We start from the raw sequence: 19,290 nt of genomic DNA, 5'->3' as shown, positions 1-19,290 counted from the left end.
CCTCCTGAAATTCTCTTAGTCTGCCCCCTGGTTTTCATTCCCTACTGATTCAGGCCTGCATTACCTCTTACCTGGATGTTTCAGACAGCCTCCTAACTAGTCCCATCTCTTCCTCCCCTCCCCTAATGTACTTCGGCATCAGCTTGATCTTCCTGAAGCTCAGCTCTTCCTCAGAAACCTGCAGTGGTTCTGTTTTGCCGACAAGAAAACATCTAATTCCATGCCAGGGTAGTTCAAGCCTCCCCTCCCTGCCATGCAATGTAACCTGCATATCCAGCTTTATGATTCCTTCTTTCTCTTTATATGAACCTCATGCTTCCCTTACGCTGTTCCCTGTGCACATCCCGTGTGGTAGGAAGGCGTATGAGTAACCAGTACCCAGGCTCTGCAGCCAGACTTCCTGGTGTCAAATCCCAGCTCACTGACTACTGTGTAGCCTTGTGGAAGTTACTCAACACCCTCCATAATTCAGTTACAAAATGGGGTGTTGTAATTCTTCCATTCCTTGAAGCCTCATATGTAAAGTTTTAAGAACAGCGCTTGTCACTTCGTAAGTTCTCAAATGCTTGTGTGCTTGTGATTATGCTCATTTTCTGACTACCTTTCCTCATGCAGCTGGTTTCTCAAATACTCGTTTCTGCTTGTTTCCTAATTGAATCCTACCCAATTCAAATGGCCCATCCCTAAGCTTGTGTTACCTTTGCCTCCTCCCTTAGTTGGAAGTAACTTCTCGCCTTTTAATTTTCATAACCTATCACTTTTTTGTAATATGGTTATTTATTTATATCTATCTTCTCTTACCTGGCAGATTGCAAACGCGGTGGGGGCAGGAACCATATCTGGTCCATTTTGCTGGCTCCCTGGAACACTTAGATATGTTACCTTGTACATACTAAAAGCACTGAAATAATTAGAATGGCTAATCAGATGAGTGCTTCAGAAAGAAAATAGCAGCGAAGGCAAGGTTAGAGCTGGAGAGGCTGAAAGGCAGGGAGCCCTGTTAAGAGGCTGTTGTGATCCAGGCTAGAGGTGATGAGGGCTCAGAAAGTGATAGAAGGAATGGAATGGAGGGAGTGAATTGCTGAGTGTCTAAGAACCATATGAGCACACCTCTGGTCCAAAAGTTGGAAACAAAATGAAGAGGAAAAGGGTTTCTGTCACATTTTGAGTCCCTTTACTTAGTTGCAGTTTATTCTACTGGTTCAGGTCTAATCCATGGTTTTATCTTCTGGGTCATAGTATTAGATTGCTTTCTTTCTGTAGACATTAACTGTACCTGTAGACAGTTGTGATGCATTGATTAACTCTTTTTCACACAGAAAAATGAAAACCGATTCTATCTAAAGGAGGTGAATGTCAGCATGTATTTGGTTAACGGCTCTGGTAAGCAAAACATCGGCCTTGGGGAAAAGAGTATGGATTACACTGAAAGAATAGAAACTCTAATTATCTTGTTACCAAATAGTGCCTTATTTAATGGACCAGAAGATTCTATGTCAAAATTGTACTTTGACCATAACTTAAAATCAGTAACTTAGAACTAGAGTGTTCTATCTTTTGCAGTATCCCATATTTTCAAAGCATGGTAGATAATAGTTAAGAATGTGAGTGAGTTTTAGACTATAGAAACATCTATAGAAAGATACGGAACCTAGTGATCTTAAGAATGGCTTTTTGTGGGCAGACCCTGTACCCTAAGCCCCCATATTTCACAGAAAAATCCTGAGGACTGTCCCATTTTTTTGTTGTTGTTGTTGATGGGATAAGAAGTTACTAACATGTTTTTTTTCCCCTTAAAGTTTTTAGCATTGCAAATAACAATCTCAGCTACTGGGACGCCCCCCTGGGAAGTTCTTATATGTGCAACAAAGAGCAGACTGTTTCAGTGTCTGGAGCATTTCAGATAAATACCTTTGATCTGAGGGTTCAGCCTTTCAATGTGATGGAAGGAAAGTATTCTACAGGTAAGAATCAAGCAAGTTTTATTAATAATTTATGTTCTTAGGTTGACTGCTGGGTGGCTTTTCCTATGAGTCATGGGAATTTCAGCACTGAAATAGAGGAATATGAATTCACCTCTTGACTCTGTTGTAGAGTTCTCATAGCCTTGAGCAAGTTGTGTAACTATATTTAGCTTATCATTTTGCTCAAATTAGATTTGTTTTGTGATCTCAAAAACATTTGCAACAAAGTTCTTAAAGCTAAAACTGATAGGAGCTTTAAGTGAGCTTTATTTAAGGTGTAGACATTTCTCCATGGGTTGTAGTTTGTGGGAAGGGTGGCACTTGGGAGCAGCAGTTTTTGAGCATCTTGCCTCTGCCTTCTTGGGGCCATCTTCTTGCTGGAAGCATTTTCATACCAGAATTAAAGCAGTTTGGTCTCATTTTGTTAAGACAAAAGATTGCAGTAGGAAAGCCTCAGATACCATGACCTATGTTTTGGCCAGCCGGAAAGATCTGGAGAGTTTTACTGAAAGATCTAGAGAGTTTTAAAAGCATGTGCCAGTGTGAATGAGGCTTTTTGAAAGTCTACTCAGGGCTAATGGTGGTATTTATCAGATTTTTAGTGAAAGCTTTGTGAAGGGCTTATTACAGTGTGTTTATATGAATATGAAAGATGCATTTGGCATTACAAGATTAAAGTTTGCTTGAAGAGGAAAAAGTACATAAAATTCCTTAATTGACTCATCCTTTAAAACCAGTTACTTAAAATTGACTGTTTGTGGATCACAGTTCTACCCAGCAGAGCCATCCCAGTCATCCACATCCTTTTTAACAATTAATTCTATGGTTTAGAAGGAAATGTGGAAGCTGTGTTTAAAGTGAATGTGCTGTGAGCTGCTCAGCAGTTTTGCAGTAGTGCTGAACACCTAGCCTGACTTGGTTAGGCCAGAATAAATTGGGCCCTTCACCCTACCGTTCTTGTGATTAGAAGGGTTAATCACAATTTAAAAATACATTCAAGAATTCATTTCCCCCTTTGTCAGTTTTGCTTACATACTTCAATTATTTTGATCCTTTAATAGTTTTACTTTTGAGTCTTTGTCGAGCTCCCCTACATTATTACCTTAATTTTAGGTCCAGATTTGTGTTTAGAACTTAAAATCATTTGCAGTGTAAAATCCGCTCAAGCCTGTTTATCTAGTCAGCTGTAATAGACATGAGCTGTGTTTTTTCTCTAATTTGAAACTTTGGTTTTTATGTACATAGAATTAAAAATGTCACCCAAAGGAGTATACAACATTTAGTACTGATAATGAATGCGTAATCTATTTGTGGAGCTAGGTTCTTGACTGTGGGTACCTATAAATACAACACAGTGGTAATACTTCACTGTTTAGGAGGAGGAAATAGACTTTCAGTAAGGTAAGAGTGTTGATTGGATTTTACTGGATCAGACTACTCTCTAGAAATGGGGAAAATAGCCCCTGTGGGCTGCCAGCCCTGACCAGATTGATAAATGTGGTAAACACACTCAAATTAGTAAGAGGTCCCAGTTTCTTGACTTTTGCAGCCACTAAAAGCATATACTTGAAGTCGGGAATCTGTAAACTTTTTCTGTAAAGCCTCATACAGTAAGTGTTAGGTTTGGAGGCCATGTGGTCTCTGTCACAACTATTCAGCTCTGCTGTTGTAGCATGAAAACAGCCACAGGCAATAAACAAATGAGTGAGGCTGTGTTCCAATAAAGCTTTACTTGTGGATACTGGAACTTGAATTTCATATAATTCTCATGAGTCACAAAATCATCTTCTTTTGTTTTGTTTCCAATCATTTAGAGATGTTCAAAAAGCATTTTTATCCCTGGGGCAGATTTGGCTCACGGGCTATAGTTTGCCCCATCTTTGCTCTAAAGGATTCCAGAGCCAGCATGGCTGTTCTAATCCCACAGTTAAACCTTCCTGATCTGCTCTGAGTTTCCCAAAAGACATTCACTCTACCACTAAGAGTCTAATCCTGCTGTGTAGCTATCTGGCTAGATTAGCTCTCTTCATTTCTGATAAAGTAATACTCCTATTTTGGAAAGCACTTGGAATATAAACAAAGAAATATAGATACATGTATGTGTTTTACTCATAGATATAAATGAGTATATATTCATATATATCTATCTCTATATACACACGTACATGAATGAAAGGACAAATAAGGTTTAGTATTTTAATTCTAGGACACTCCATAATTTTATGTAGCTTTATCATTAAAATATACCTGTCTTAGTTACTTAAAGTTGATCTTATAAGAGCATTTCTGAATTTTGAATCAACATCTTTTACTTTTGGACATCATTTTTTTTTATTATACTCATTATTTGTTACACACTTTTTCTCACCTACAGCCCAAGAGTGTTCGCTGGATGATGACATCATTCTAATACCAATTATAGTTGGTGCTGGTCTTTCAGGCTTGATTATCGTTATAGTGATTGCTTACCTAATTGGCAGAAGAAAAAGTTATGCTGGATATCAGACTCTGTAACACTAATCCACATGTGACTCTGTTACAAAACAATAAAGCAAGTACAAGATCCAAGATCCAACATGCAATACTGTTCGCTTTAAGGTATATACAGTTGCAGTTCTGATCTTAACAACAGGTGGTACAGAGGATTTTGAACTTAAATAGATAAAAATATCCCTAAAACTATAAACTATAAATTAGTCACATGATTTTGGTTTTCCCAACTAAGGAATTTAAAAGTTATTTCTACAGCAAAAACGTGCAAAATCACGTGGATTATAGATTCTATTTTATTGTCTTGAATTAGTATTGCATTGTTCTCACTTTAAACATTTTGGCTAGAAATATACAGCTTAGGAAAGGGTTAACCGCACCTCCACATGTAGTCGAATTGAGACAACACATTCTAAGGTGGATTTGTACTTGCTCCTTTGCATTTTTTTGGTGATTTTGTTTGCAGGTTAACTTAGCTGCTTTGGCATTGCTGTGTATTTGACTATGAGAGATATGCCAATAGATTTGAACAGGGTCTAGTATTATTATGTTCTTAGCAATGCATGCTTTTCTAATGCCTTTTGAATACATTTGTATTTAATGTGGCTGTAGTGACAAAAGATACAAAAGCTTTAAAAATTTTAGAATAGGTGTTAATCTTATTGTTTAATCTTTTTAAGAAAAAAACTGGATATTTCCGTCTTTTAAATTGTAAGACACAAGACTATTCCAACTGGGCATTTCAATCCATTTTCTAGACGTTTTAGAGATAATTGCTAGGCAGTGCCAATTTGGGGTGTTAGTCCTTTGTACCCGTAAATTGGCTTCTACATGCAGTGCTAAAATTAATGTAGATTTCTCTTTAGCTTTCTAGTATCCTTGTTGGTGATGGTTTGTTTCATTCTCTTTTCTTTTCCTTAAAGAAGAAATGCCAGTATGTCCTAAAACCTAGATAAAGAACTTGCACCTAACCCAAAAGTCTTGGCCTTCTCTTTGTTCATGAAAAAGCTGTTCTTTGTTTCCAGCTTGTGTTGATTGCTACAACATTTACTAATTTGGCTTTCACATTTAAATAGTTCTGTGCTAATCAAAACTTACATTATTATTGTTCATTATGGTAGCATCATCATTAATTCATGTACTTTGTGTTCAATTCTGTGCTCTGGGGAGTTGCACCAATTGTCCATTTAACCTGCACCACCTAACGTTTATATGAGAAAGCAAAACATTGCTGCTTGATAGTTAGCACATCAAGTATTTCTTGCTGCTTCTAGGTCTTTCTTTCTTTTTCTTTTTTTTTTTTTTTTTTTTTTTTTTTTTTTGGTATTGAGATGGCTGAGCAAATATTTAAAAATTGTTAACATGCAGCAATATATGGCAGGTTCCGTGTTTTGGGGGATGGGAGATTATGTGTGCCTCCCATTCACTAGAAAATGAGATATCTGGGTTCCAAAATGTTTGCGTTGAATAAATTTGGTAGTCTAGTGACACACACACAGAGGCAATTGCATGTTAGCATGTGTATGTCTATAACTACCTTTCGAGTTACATTGGCATGATAAGTATTTTCTCCCACCTAAATTTGCTCTGTTTAGAGTAGCCTGAAAATCTTAACTGGCTCAGAATAAGATTCCTGACTAAGCCCCTCTAAAAGCTACATTGAGCTGCATTGCCAGCTTAAGGCACTTTTTAAAGGCTAAATATAAATCTGACTTTTAAAAAATATTTTTTATTTAAATAGTGTTTTAGTGTAAGATTGTTAACATTGTAAGAATGGATAATGCTTGCAAGAATGTGAGCCTTAGATATTTCTCATGAGTCAAAACAAAGCAGCTTTTTTAAAAAATAAAAATTGGAAGCACAAGTGGGTGGCACACTGGCTTAATGCTGTTAGTGTTTCTAAAAGTTTCTACCTTTAGATTATATATCTGATTTATATTAAAATACCTCTAATTAGTACTGTTTTATAGAAAATCTGACTTAATTGAATATTTTTGTATTTTACATGGGCCAGTTTATATGCTATCATTTACACTATCATTTCCTATAGCCATGTGTTCTTTGTACCTTTTGTAGTTTTGCTTTCACGGATTTACACCTTGATGATATAACACTCTATTTGGTTTCTGGGTATTTTTCATGGGTTAGCATTTGTATAAAGAAACTGGTCCATGTAAATACTTTCCATGTTTTTTCCTCAGATGTTTAAACCACTAGTTGATGTATGGTATTTCTCTTCAGATATTTGCCTGTCCATTTGCTCAACATATTGCTTCTAAAACAAACAATAAAGATTCTTTTATTTCTTAAGGAAATTTGCTCACATTTCTTTCCCATTGGCTAAAGTCTAGATTTTGTATACTACATAATGGCAATTTCTTCCAAAAGGAAAAACTTAAGAAATGCTTAGAAGTAGAATTAATTATTTCCAGAATGTTCTGTGTATTACTGTCTGGAAGAGTGGTCCCATACATAGGTCCCTACTGATGTTAGGGTGGCTACAGAGTAAGAATCAGGTCTGGGATGAGACGTGTGTGTGTGTGTGTGTGTGTGTGTGTATGTGTGTGTGTGTAAGCTCCCCAGCTGAACTTGATGTTCAGGCAATTAGGAAAGCAGTGATCTAGAATTATTTATTTCATAGTAAAAGTGACAGAATATCTCTGTACACTTTTCTCAGGTCCTAAATTGAGGCTGATATTTAGTATCTGTACATTTCAGCCACACAAACTGACCTATTGATCCGAGCCAAAATAGGATCGTGTGTAATCTTTCTCTCAGATCACCTTAAAATGCTTGAACCTTCCAATTTCCAGATAGCTTCCCAGTCCACCTTAGTATATCACACACAGAAATTTAGCAGCCTGGCTAGTCGCTTTCCTCTGGATTACCCAGTTAAGCCACATGACTGCCAGTTAGTCATCAGAGCTCCCAGCTCTACTAGCTATACCATGTGACTTTGGTCAAGCTACTCAACTGGAGTCTCTCTCGTTTTTTCATCTGGGGACTGAGGGCTGTTAAGTCCTGTTACTCTTGTTTCTTTGAGTGATAGTTTTTCATTTCAATGAAGAAAAATATACATTTGAGTATTTTTAGAAGGAACCTGATAAGAAGCTACTTGTTAGGCATCAAGAACATATTTACATACAGTGTAAAACACACCATCTGAAGTTTCTTGCGTTTTTTTAGGAGGAATTATTATGAGACTCAGATATTTTTAGGATTATAGCCTTTTATCTCTGTTTATTTAGATAGATAATGTTACACTGTCTTGGGCTCAGCTCTCTCCTGCCTATCTCCTGATCTTTTACCCTGGTACATAACTTTCTGCATCAATAATTACCATATCTTATTTTTGAAACTAGTATAGCGTAGCTTCAAGTATCTTTTCAGATTCATGTAATATATTTCAAACAGTTTGACTATAGATCTAAAAGTTATATAATAAATAAGATGTCACATAAGGATGTGCTTCTCAATGCTGATTCTTCCAAAGAGAATTTTTGACACATTGGTTTTGAAGAGGTGTTTGTTTTATACTTTATTATAAATGTACATCTTGGCTTTTCAGCCCTCACACTGAAAACTGTATTTGAAAAATTTCTGAACTAACAGAAAATTGAAGATTAACAGCATCTTAAAAATCTACATGAACCTTTCCATTGAGATTTCAACGGTCAATGAAACTTTATCTTTAAAAATCTTCATTGCTTCCGTGACTATTAAACTCTTCCACAAATACACTTTTCCTTTCCCCAGAAAGGTCTCAAGTGTACATTAGGCAAATAGATCAGGTCAAAATGACTTATAGAATGAGGTTTTCTTTTCTTGGATGTGATTTTATTAAAATTACTGTTTTACCAAAATTTCTTTCCATTACCTAAAGAATTTTTAAAGGCCAAATTCGTAAAAATCAATAATTATTATAAATTAATACTTCACATACTGAGAGCATTTTAAGTAAATGACAGCATCTAGAAAGATCTTTGTATTAGCAGAATTGCCTTTTTGATCTACTCCGGGAATATTTGTCTTGCACGAAAGCCTTAACAAAGCCTTATTGGCAGTATTTATGAAAGTCGTTTCAGTGCTAGGTCAAATACCCAATTTGGGAAAGAGGACTGTGAATTCATTGCCAGAATAAGAAATTAATCTAATGAATTTTTTAAAAACCAAGTTATATTAAATCCAAGACATAATACTTTATGGTCATGTCACCTAATAGTTTATATGTTGGGTGGTAATTTGGGAAATTGAAGGGGAGGAGCTAACTGGGTGCTCTTAACACCATATATTCACAAGTCACATCTGGCAACCTCAGCTATCTGGATTTTTAACAAAACCAAGAAGCAAGTAAAAATCATTGAGCTGGCAGCCAAAATTGATGTCATAAAGTCCATAAACTCTAGGATTGCATCTTGTTCCCAGTTATTGCCCCAGAGACTAGCAAAAGGCTGGCACATTTCTTACATGCAAACACAATCAGATGTGCCTTGCAGCTATTCATTTTTAGTTTCGGCACAGTTCTAATAAGTTTAATTATCTGATTTATCAATCCCTGGTAAATTGCAAGCTAGGAGGAGAGAACTAGGGCAATAAGAGGCAAGGAAATGGAAAATAGAAGTGGTGGTTCAACACGCTAGCCACCTCCTCTCTCTGCAAACATATCTCCATCTGCACTATCCCTTTCTTCTCCAGTCTCAGTAGGTTTTCTTCTGGTCAGTGCTTCTGGAATCCCATTTCCCCTGCCTCCCAGGAGACTTTGTACCAGCGTCTTCAACCTGTAAAATGCTCATGGCTCTTTCCCTCATCCTGTAACCACAAGTCTCTTCCACCCTGAAGGTATCCTTTCTTGACCCTGTGTCCCCCTTCTAACTACCTACCTTTCTTCTAAACGTCTCATAACGAGTACTGTGTGTTCCCCATCCCAAGTTCTTGATCTCCTAACCAGTCAGTCACTTCCCATTCACTCCTAAACCTGCAACAATTTGACTCCTAGGCCCCACCCTCCGTATTGCTACATCCAGTGGACATTTCTCAGGCGTCTCTAATATTTTACACTGTTCTCCCATGATAATTGAAACTGCTTCCTTCCTTGGCTTCTGTGGCACCATTTTCTACCTGCCTTTCCTACTTTTTCTTTATTCTTCAAATATTGGTGTTCCCAAGGGTTTTGTCTCTGATCCTCTTATTACTCTTATCTGCCCTTGCTGAGAAATATCTTTGTCCCTGGTTTGAACTATCACGTCAACCACTTGGTTAGGACATCGGTATCTTAAACTCAGCAGATCCAAAACGGAATGTCTCCCTCTTCCACACATCCCTCTCCACCCTGCCCCGACACGCAAATTTTAAAAATTAAATTAAAAAAAAACCCCACAAAAATAACTACAAATAAAACTGAAATGCATATATTCCCCCTGTATTCCCTATCACAATGAATGGCACCAGTGTCTACATTATCATGGGATTGGAAGCCATTCTACAATATTGTCTCCTCCTGCATCTGTTTGGTCAATTCTGTCTTCTAATTGGATCTCTAGTCCATCCCTTCTGCATCTGCACTTCATTTACCGAGTTCAGGACCATATTATTGGTCATCTGGCTTCTAGCAGTAGAGTTGCTTCCTAACTTAATACCTCCAGTCTTCCATCTGCCATAACTTCTGAAACAAATAGACTGCTTAAAGTTCTGCAGCAATTTTTTTTTTGGGGGGGGGGTATCAGTATAAGGCCAGACTACCTAGAGCATATGGTGCCGTTGTGAGATGATCCTAGTATCCTTTTCCACCTCTTTTCCAAGAGTACCTCTTTTTTTTTTTTTTTTTTTTTTTTTGTGGTACGCGGGCCTCTCACTGTTGTGGCCTCTCCCGTTGCGGAGCACAGGCTCCGGATGCGCAGGCTCAGGGGCCATGGCTCACGGGCCCAGCCGCTCCACGGCATGTGGGATCTTCCCGGACCGGGGCACGAACCCGTGTCCCCTGCATTGGCAGGCGGACTCTCAACCACTGTGCCACCAGGGAAGCCCTCCAAGAGTACCTCTTAATCCATTGTTCTAGCTATGCCAACCTGCTTGCATTTCACCCGAAGTGCTATGTTTTCTTACCCTCCATAGTTTTGTCTGTGCTGCTTTCTATACCTGGAACGCTCTTCACCCATTGCCTGCATGGTTAATTCCTACTCATTCTTAAAAATTCAGCTCTGGTGTCACCTCTTTCAAACTGTGTCTTGTGTAACAAGGCTGAGTTGAGTGTGCCTCTGAAATATTTCGATGACACTGTGTGTTCCCTGCCCCTATTACAGCACATTTTGAAATTACAACCACTGATTTTCTTATCTGACTCCTACACCAGACTGAAATCTTGAGGCAAACAGTTATGCAATCAGGGCCAGTTTATACCTTTTCTTACTACTAAATGGCCCCATATTCCTATGCATTGAGTTCTTACATCTGCTTTATATAGTTGTTCATTTGGTTCATTTCATTAATACTTCCCAATCTGCAGTGTTCCAGGCCCTGTGCTTCTTCAACATCATAACAATTTGCCTCTGAAAGCTCACAGCCTGATCATCAAGGAAAGGCTAATTATATTTATCCATTATCTTCCATTTGAAAAATCTGTGAAGTATGTGATCATTTTATATATCTTTCATCCAAAATGACTGCATTTTTTTGGGTACTTAAAAGTATATGATTTGGTTATTTGGAAAATCACTTTTGTGGAACATCTCATTTGCTGGTAATGAATTCCAATGACTTGTTGCCTTGGTGTAAAAAACAAATATGTGTGTTGGGAAGTACTGTCATTTTAACTTAAAATGTACAGATCTGAAATTTTGTCACTGTTTCTGTTCTCAATTGTCCTTTCTCCACATCTAGCTCAAGACTGCAGTGCAGATGACGACAACTTCCTTGTGCCCATAGCGGTGGGAGCAGCCTTGGCAGGAGTGCTTATTCTAGTGTTGCTGGCTTACTTTATTGGTCTCAAGCGCCATCATGCTGGATATGAGCAATTTTAGAACCTGCAGTCTGATTGATTATATAAAAATACATGCACATAACAAGATTTTCTTCCCTTTCAGTTTTGAAATACTTTGTTCTTTAAGATTGATATATTGAAACTTTAATTCTTAAATCAGTCCCAGCATTTTGAGATAATTCTTTATTAATAAAAACTGTTAATAGAACAGCATAAAAATTTTTTTTAAATGTTGTATTTACTGGTCCTGAAGACAAACTTGTTGAAAAGAACATCGGTGTGCGGTGTTTTAAGGTCTATCTTAAGAAGCCTTGGCCAAATTTTGATTCTAACCCAAGATGCCTTAAACTCATTAACATGGCCATTATGAAGATAAACTATGTAGTTGTCTCCTAGTGGAATTAATAAATATTGTTTCACTACCGGTGTTCTGTTTCAGTGTATAAGAATTATCCTGATTTAAGCTCATCACAGTGCCTTTGCATATAGTTCATTAAATAAATGTTGATGTGGCATAAATGCCCATCAGATGCTTAAACTTGGTTTTCAGTTGAATGTCCTCAGGACCATCAGCCATTTTTTAGGTTATGTGACTTTCTTTGAAGATGAAGTCAGTATCTTTGGCTTGTGATTTTCCCCTAGGTAAAAAACAGACCCAAGAGGCTGCAACAGAGCTTCAACTGGCTTCAGAATTAGAGTTTTCAAAAAACTGTTTCTTTTTCAGCAATAATAGACGGAAAGGATTCAAGCATATTTAACCACTTGCCTTTTTAAAAATGTTTTTCTCTTCCTTGGATGCCTGATTAGCATTGCAAGATAGAAATATTCTATGAACTAATTAGGAGAGATTGTGTTGTGTTTCTCTACCTCATCTTGTTGGTCTCTAGAGCATTAAAATCTATTTAGTGTTGTCATCAGACTGGTACTTATGAGCTGTAAGCAGCAGCAATCTCAGAAGGGAGGCAGCGAAGCAAAGCAGCAACTCGGCTTCTGCCTTTTCCAAGACGGCCCCTGTGGGGCAGAGCATAGATGGGGTGTGGACAGAAGCTGTTGGCATGAAAATGAGCTAGATAATCAGCCCCTGTTGAAGCGCGCTCCACGTTAGAAGTGCAGCACAGATATTGAATGTATAGACAAGTAAATAAGAAGGAAGCTTAATCAGTAGACTCGAGAATTTCACATGGAAGTGATTATTTTATTAATTCATTCTATGTATATATTGACTTGTTCAGAATTTTTGTAGTTCACCGATTACAGCATTTTGGTACCCAGCTAGCAGTCTCTGAAGGCTTTCAGTAAAATATAGTAAATCTTTTTAATAAAAGCTAATGTCATTACTAAAATCTGTTCTATATACTCAGAACCTCAGCAGCATTTTTTTATGAATGACAAAAGTGCAAGAGGAGGAAAAGATAAAATTAGAGGAAAAATGCAAGTTATTACTCAATCATAAATCACACCAAGTATCACATTTTGTTAATTGCATTAGACTTATACTGGAAAGGACCTTAAAGTTTCCTTACTATAACCCCATAATTTTTTCAGAAAGAGGAATGACTTCACTGAGGCTACATATCTAGCGGGCAACAAAACCATTATTAGCATTTTGATTAAAAATTGTCCCAATGAAGTCTAGTCACTCAATAGTAAGACTAGTTTAAACTTGAAACTGTGGGATCAGAACTGGGCACTTCGAGTTTCTGTACTAACTAATTTCAATAAATGACACATGATACCAACTTTGTTTGCTTAAGTATTTTTAAAAGTACTGAATATTGGCTTTTTCAATGGCTCCTATTTTGACCTCTGTTTGCTACTTCAAAGCCTAAACCTCCTTGGATGGGATCACAAACATGGGGGGAAAAAGAGAAGGGAATGAACACTTGTTGACCTCCTGATGTGTATCATATACTTTAGAAATATCATTTAATCCTCAGATACCTTATAATATAGGTATTCTTATCCTCATTTTACAGATGAGGAAAGTGAGGCCCAGTTTAAATTACTTGACCAAGGTCCTTTAGCTAGTAATTGAAGGAATCAAGATTCAAACTCAGTTCTGTCTCAGTCCAGAGCTCAGAATCTACATTACATGTGCACACTGCCTTCCTGGTGGTCCAGTGGAGTGGACTGCAATGTCCATTGGACTGTGCTATTATTCTTCCAGGCCACTGCTCAGCTAAAAATAATTACATATAACCTGATAGCTACCTAATGCTTGTATGAAAAAAATTATACTGCATTTTCTTGATCATGAGTCCTTTTTAACTTAGATGTAATTACTCATACAGAATTCTTATTTATATTTTCACGACAGCTGTGGCAGGGGAGAAAGGGAGTGGGGAAATACGCAGGTAGTGGTTTTAAGTGAAGATTCCCGCAGTGCTGCTCTTTCCCCGCAGTGCCATTAGACAATTCAACATAAAATCTTCCCATATTAGGCAAGCACAATTCTTGGTTTTGGACCCTTTCCCGTTCTTCCCTTAACTTCTGCTTTTTGTACTGAGGAACTAGGTGTGATGTGAGATGAAGTGACAGTGAGAGACACAGGAGGATCAGTTGCTTGGAAATACTTGGGTGGACATAGTGAAAATAAGAAAGTAAGGGTAATGCTGTAAAAGACTCACCTATGTACTCTTTCAAAATGTTTGTTTCTTGTTTTGTTTCTGCTTAATTGCATTCCTTACTAATTTCCTTTCCTTGCTTTCTGTCTGTTCTTTTCTAACAGCTGAAGAATGTTCTGCTGACTCTGACCTCAACTTTCTTATTCCTGTTGCAGTGGGTGTGGCCTTGGGCTTCCTTATAATTGTTGTCTTTATCTCTTATATGATTGGAAGAAGGAAAAGTCGTACTGGTTATCAGTCTGTGTAATCAATTCAGTGTAGTGCTTTTGGGGGTTTTTTTTGCCATCAGAAGTTACGTTTTCCATTGGCTAAAGAGCCAGGAAATGCTGTGCAATTGCTTGTCTGAGATATGCAGATTAACCTCAGTGAGTTGCTAGCTAACTTGGGCATGAGTAGCACTATTAGGACCAATTTCTTCTTTTTTTTTCCTATTTTTTTCTTCCTTTGTAAAAGTGTAATTGAAGGAAAAATTGTGGCTTAGACTATTTTTTTTTTTTTTTAGTGAATAATGATTCTAAGCCTCTGGATCCAATTATGAAAGCATTTCTACTAAAGTATAATTTTATATGTTGCAGTTACTTGTATTTTGCCTCTTTGACATTATTTGCAAAATCAAAGCTGTTAGAGAATTTAACTTGCTTCAGGAAATAAATTCAAGAACATAGTGAATTCGTTTTCATTGGTGGCAAACATAAAATTTGGTTTGTAATAAGACTTAGATTCCCCACCGCCTAGACAAGATTATTTAAATTCTGATTTAATTTTCCTGCTAGTTAAAAAGAAAGAAAGAAAGGAATGTCTTCATAATATTGTATTTAATAGCAAAAGTCTGGCTGTTTTCTTTATTACTGTTAGTGGCTACTATATATTTTAACAAGGATGTCGCAACTAAGACTCGGTGCAGCCAAAATAAATAAATAAATATTTTTTAAAAACCCCAAACAAACAGGGATGTCTTTTTTTTTTTCCTACTGGAGTTTGGAATATATTGATTACCTCAGACTTGCCATTCATGCTGAAGGATGAGTAAGATCTATGGTGGTTTTTTTTTTAAGGTGTTGATATAGAAAGGGTTATTTTTTTTAGAGTTATGATTTAGAATTTTTTTTCCCTTAGAGCCTTAACTTGTTCACAAAGTTAATTCATCCTCCACTAAAAAAACAAAACAAAGCTTCTCTATTTTGTGTGCCTCCTATACTCTTTCATCCCCTGTATGAATAAGTTCTAATTGATCATTTTAATGTATTGGTTTCTTTTCTCTCACAGCAGCATGTGCTAACTCTAGAGGCTAGTGGGCCCTGAAGTATCATCAGTCAGATGGCTGCCTGGCCAGAGCTGGACCAGGATTATTCTGTAAATCTGTTGATTTTGATACAGACTTATATCCCTGTAGGGACCTCTAATGGCTCTGGCTACTGGAGTAAGGTACTAGAGGCCACTCCTCCCAGTGTCTGCTTGATTGGCTAGGCTGTTGAATTGTCCTTTGATTTGGAAGCACACTATTGTATTTCTCTAGTGTCCAAATGGCTGCTTTGCACTCCTGTTATTAGCATAAGGCAGATGTTTATTTTATCAAGCTATTTTATCTCTATATAACTAAAAAAGAAAAGTTTTCCAAAGATCTGCCTTCACTTTAAAAATGTTCCTTGGATTGGGACTTCCCTGGTGGCGCAGTGGTTAAGAATCCGCCTGCCAATGCAGGGGACATGGGTTCGAGCCCTGGTCCGGGAAGATCCCACATGCTGCGGAGCAACTAAGCCCGTGGGCCACCCTGGTCCGGGAAGATCCCCCATGCTGCGGAGCAACTAAGCCCGTGGGCCACAACTACTGAGCCTGCGCTCTAGAGCCCACGAGCCACAACTACTGAAACCCATGTGCTTAGAGCCTGTGCTCCACAACAAGAGAAGCCACCGCACCTCAAGAAGAGTAGCCCCCGCTCGCCGCAACTAGAGAAAACCTGTGCACAGCAACAAAGACCCAACACAGCCAAAACTAAATAAATTTTAAAATGTTCCTTGGATTAAAAAATTAAGCCTAAAACTTAAATCAAGTCAGTTATTACATCCAAGGATTAGGTCCCCATCTACCTCTTAGCACAATGCAGATGCTCACCACTGTATTGCTGCCATTAACTGATGCCAGAACTCTTTGCCGATAAATGAAATTGGAAAATTTTGTTTTTTTTAAAAAAGAAAATTCATCAACATCTTTCTTTACTATCTTTATATATAGTGCATCTCAAAAGCATATATTCCAAACTGGAGTAGAAACAGATTGCTCAACTACATTTCCCTTAGAACTCTCTGGTTCTGATTTGTAGACTCAAGCTCTCGTCTCTTTGCTAAGTATATAAAGAATGTTTCCTTTTAAAATGTTCTCCTTTGAAAACAATTTTTTATTTGGTCAAAATGATGGCATCATAAAGAACAGTGGCTTCGTTTCAAAAAATATTTTTGAGATGATTGTCTTAAAAGCCAGATTATTTAAATCAGCCTGTGACCTTGCTAGGTATACGGATTGGAAAATTCAGATACATTCAAAATTATGGGTTCATTTAAAAGTTTTCTACTTTTGGGGTAGGAGACTAGCCTCACTAATTCTTCATTGGGTATCATGGTTTTATCTTAGATAATTAGCAAACATGTTTTAATTCTTTGAGAATTAAGATTAATTGAAATATATTAACAGAGGGTTCAAACAATAACTGCTTCAACTCCAATAAAATACAGGAAGCCCAAAATCTATGAACTGAGTGTTCAATAAGCTTTGCTCACTGCGTTCATTTTTATGTCAGTACAATAGGGGGGTCAAATAGTAGGACTTTGAACTCATAAAGAATTGTTTTTACCTAAGCTTCTTTGGAAGAACTGATGCCTGCTGCTACCTAAAGTTTTGTATATATCAATATAGTATACTAATTAATACCTACAAAATAAATACTGTGGTACTCCTGTTTGATCTGATGTGTGTGAATTTTAGATTGATGGATTAAAATATAATAAAGATCATACAATCTATATCACTATGGATAACTTCATTTTTATTCCATGTTCTCAGTCTTAAGAGCTTGGATTGATTTATAAAATCTAAGTTCCTCAAATTATTGTCTTTTGAATTTTCAATAGGACTCATATGATCTCATAGGTCTGCAAAAATTAACCAAGTGCCGTCATTAAGAAGGCATTAGAATCTTTAATGCAGACATTTCAAATACGGGGGCCTATGTGGTCATGAAAATTACAAGAAAGTATTGAAAATAAAATATGGAAATCAAATGTAAGAGCTTCATAATAAGTGTACTTTCAGCATATGTATGTCTGCATTGATAAAATGTACTCACTGTTGAAGTTCATTCCATTCTGAGCAAGATACACCTCAGGGATATGACAGGGGCTGAGAAGGAGCTATCCATTTTCTGAAAATTCCTTATAACCCAGCCTAATGCTCAAATGTTATATGATTGGATTAAATGACATACATTCCTTTTTACATAAGAGACATTTTTGGTGGGAGAAGGAATTGAACTTTGGATCTCTCCATAGTTCCTGAGGAACAGGGTTTCATTTTCTGATAAATGTTTAATGGCTTCTAATTCAGTCAAAAAATGGCCTTACCTTGCGTTTGTGGGACTGGGGAGGGGGTTCTCGATAGAACCTGTCTTGTCTCAGCTTCGCTGAATATATTTCACAACTCTGCACCTCATAGAGCCTCTGAAAGAAGCATTTTAAGATTATTGATAGCAAGTAGAGTGGTTCTATGTATGTTGCCATGTATCTAAAAAGTCAACTTGGAGGTCCATCTTTTTAAATTCAGTGTGTACACGGTAATGCTAGAACTGCCTAATTCTAAGGAAACGTTTTGCTTTGTCTTTGCTTTTATTGTCTATGTATTTTGATGGCAGTTGTAAATTTGAGTCCCTCTGTTTCAAGAGATAATGAACAGGAGAAATCTTGGTATACAATACATTTTTAGTAGGAAAATGCAGCTATAGTTTTATTTGTTTATTTTATAAATTTTTTATTATTATCTTTGGCTGCGTTGGGTCTTCGTTGCTGCGCGCGGACTTTCTCTGGTTGCGGCGAGCGGGGCCTACTCTTTGTTGTGGTGCGCGGGCTTCTCATTGCGGTGGCTTCTCTTGTTGCGGAGCACGGGCTCTAGGCACGCAGCCTTCAGTAGTTGTGGCTCGCGGGCTCAAGAGCGCAGTCTCAGTAGTTGTGGCGCACGGGCTTAGTTGCTCCGCGGCATCTTCCCGGACCAGGGCTCGAACCCGTGTCCCCTGCATTGGCAGGCGGATTCTTAACCACTGCGCCACCAGGGAAGCCCTATAGTTTTATTGAGCAGTTACAGTGCTGTGCACTTTACACACATTTCGTTTGATCCTCATAGCAACTCTCTGAGGTTGGGCAGTATCATTTCCAGTTTACAGAGGAGGTAACCGAGGCTTGAGTTGGTTACTTAACAAAAGTCCCACAAAGAGTAAGTGACAAAACTGACATTTGAGCCCAGCTCCGTCTGCCTTCAAAGACCATGCTCTTAACCCACTACGCATCCTGGCTGCTAAGAAACAAAAGATTTTTTAAAAACCGTGTACCTTACATTAAACGGTTACAGAAATCTGACTTCTGTACTCTTCTGTCCTACATGTAGTTAGTTACCCTGTAAATGTTCTTCCGTATTCTTAAAATAACTTTAGTTTTGTCCAGCCCACTTGAAGCAAGGACGGATGCGGTGGCAGCATGCCTTTTGAAAGATCAAACCAAGGCCAGTTTGTGCTGTACCTCATTAGTAATGTTAAGCCCTGAATGTCACTTTCTTTTTCAGAGTAGCTTCATCTAGTTATTCTGATCACGTATCATTATCATTTTGCCCTCAAACTGTTCTGCACCATGAATCATTTTGACTGTGCATTAGTGTGTTTAAGAGACTAAATGGAACTGTCTCTCTCCTCACTTTACCTAAATTAATGCCATCTCTACCCCCCAGCCGTCCCCCAGCCTTAAGTGCAGTGTAGCCATGACACTCGGCAATCCTTGCTAGGTGGTTGTGAGCCCCAGTACGCAGTTCCTACTCGTAGATCTAGAGCCTTTTTGAGAGGATTTCAAGAAATCCTTATCCACATACTTAAAGTTTCCAACTATAATCTGCAGCACTTCCCCCTCCCACCTCATTTACTCTCCTGTACTCGCTTCTCTCCAGCCATAATGGCCCTCTTGCTACTCCTCAAAGACCCTAAGGG

The 19,290-nt window shown here is 37.8% G+C and overlaps 1 protein-coding gene across 2 annotated transcripts in view; it reads left to right on the top strand.

Moving 5' to 3' along the window:
- LAMP2 (lysosomal associated membrane protein 2) overlaps positions 1 to 12,739 on the top strand; it is a 33,055-nt gene extending 20,316 nt beyond the window's left edge. The window contains exons 7-9 of one of the 2 annotated variants that reach the window (XM_007116063.3): positions 1,320 to 1,383; positions 1,800 to 1,964; positions 11,331 to 12,739. In XM_007116063.3, coding sequence (XP_007116125.2) covers positions 1,320 to 1,383; positions 1,800 to 1,964; positions 11,331 to 11,470 — 369 coding nt within the window. In that variant the 3' untranslated portion in view covers positions 11,471 to 12,739. Of the gene's footprint in view, positions 1 to 1,319; positions 1,384 to 1,799; positions 1,965 to 4,338; positions 4,533 to 11,330 lie in introns of those variants that run through there. The other variant, XM_007116064.4, reaches the window with a different exon arrangement.
- The last annotated feature ends 6,551 nt before the right edge of the window (positions 12,740 to 19,290 follow it).

The sequence above is a fragment of the Physeter macrocephalus genome, chromosome 21 (assembly GCF_002837175.3).
Source record: "Physeter macrocephalus isolate SW-GA chromosome 21, ASM283717v5, whole genome shotgun sequence".
Classification (NCBI taxonomy): domain Eukaryota; kingdom Metazoa; phylum Chordata; class Mammalia; order Artiodactyla; family Physeteridae; genus Physeter; species Physeter macrocephalus.
The sequence above is the reverse complement of the archived record's forward strand: the minus strand, read 5'-3'. Positions and strand labels throughout refer to the sequence as shown.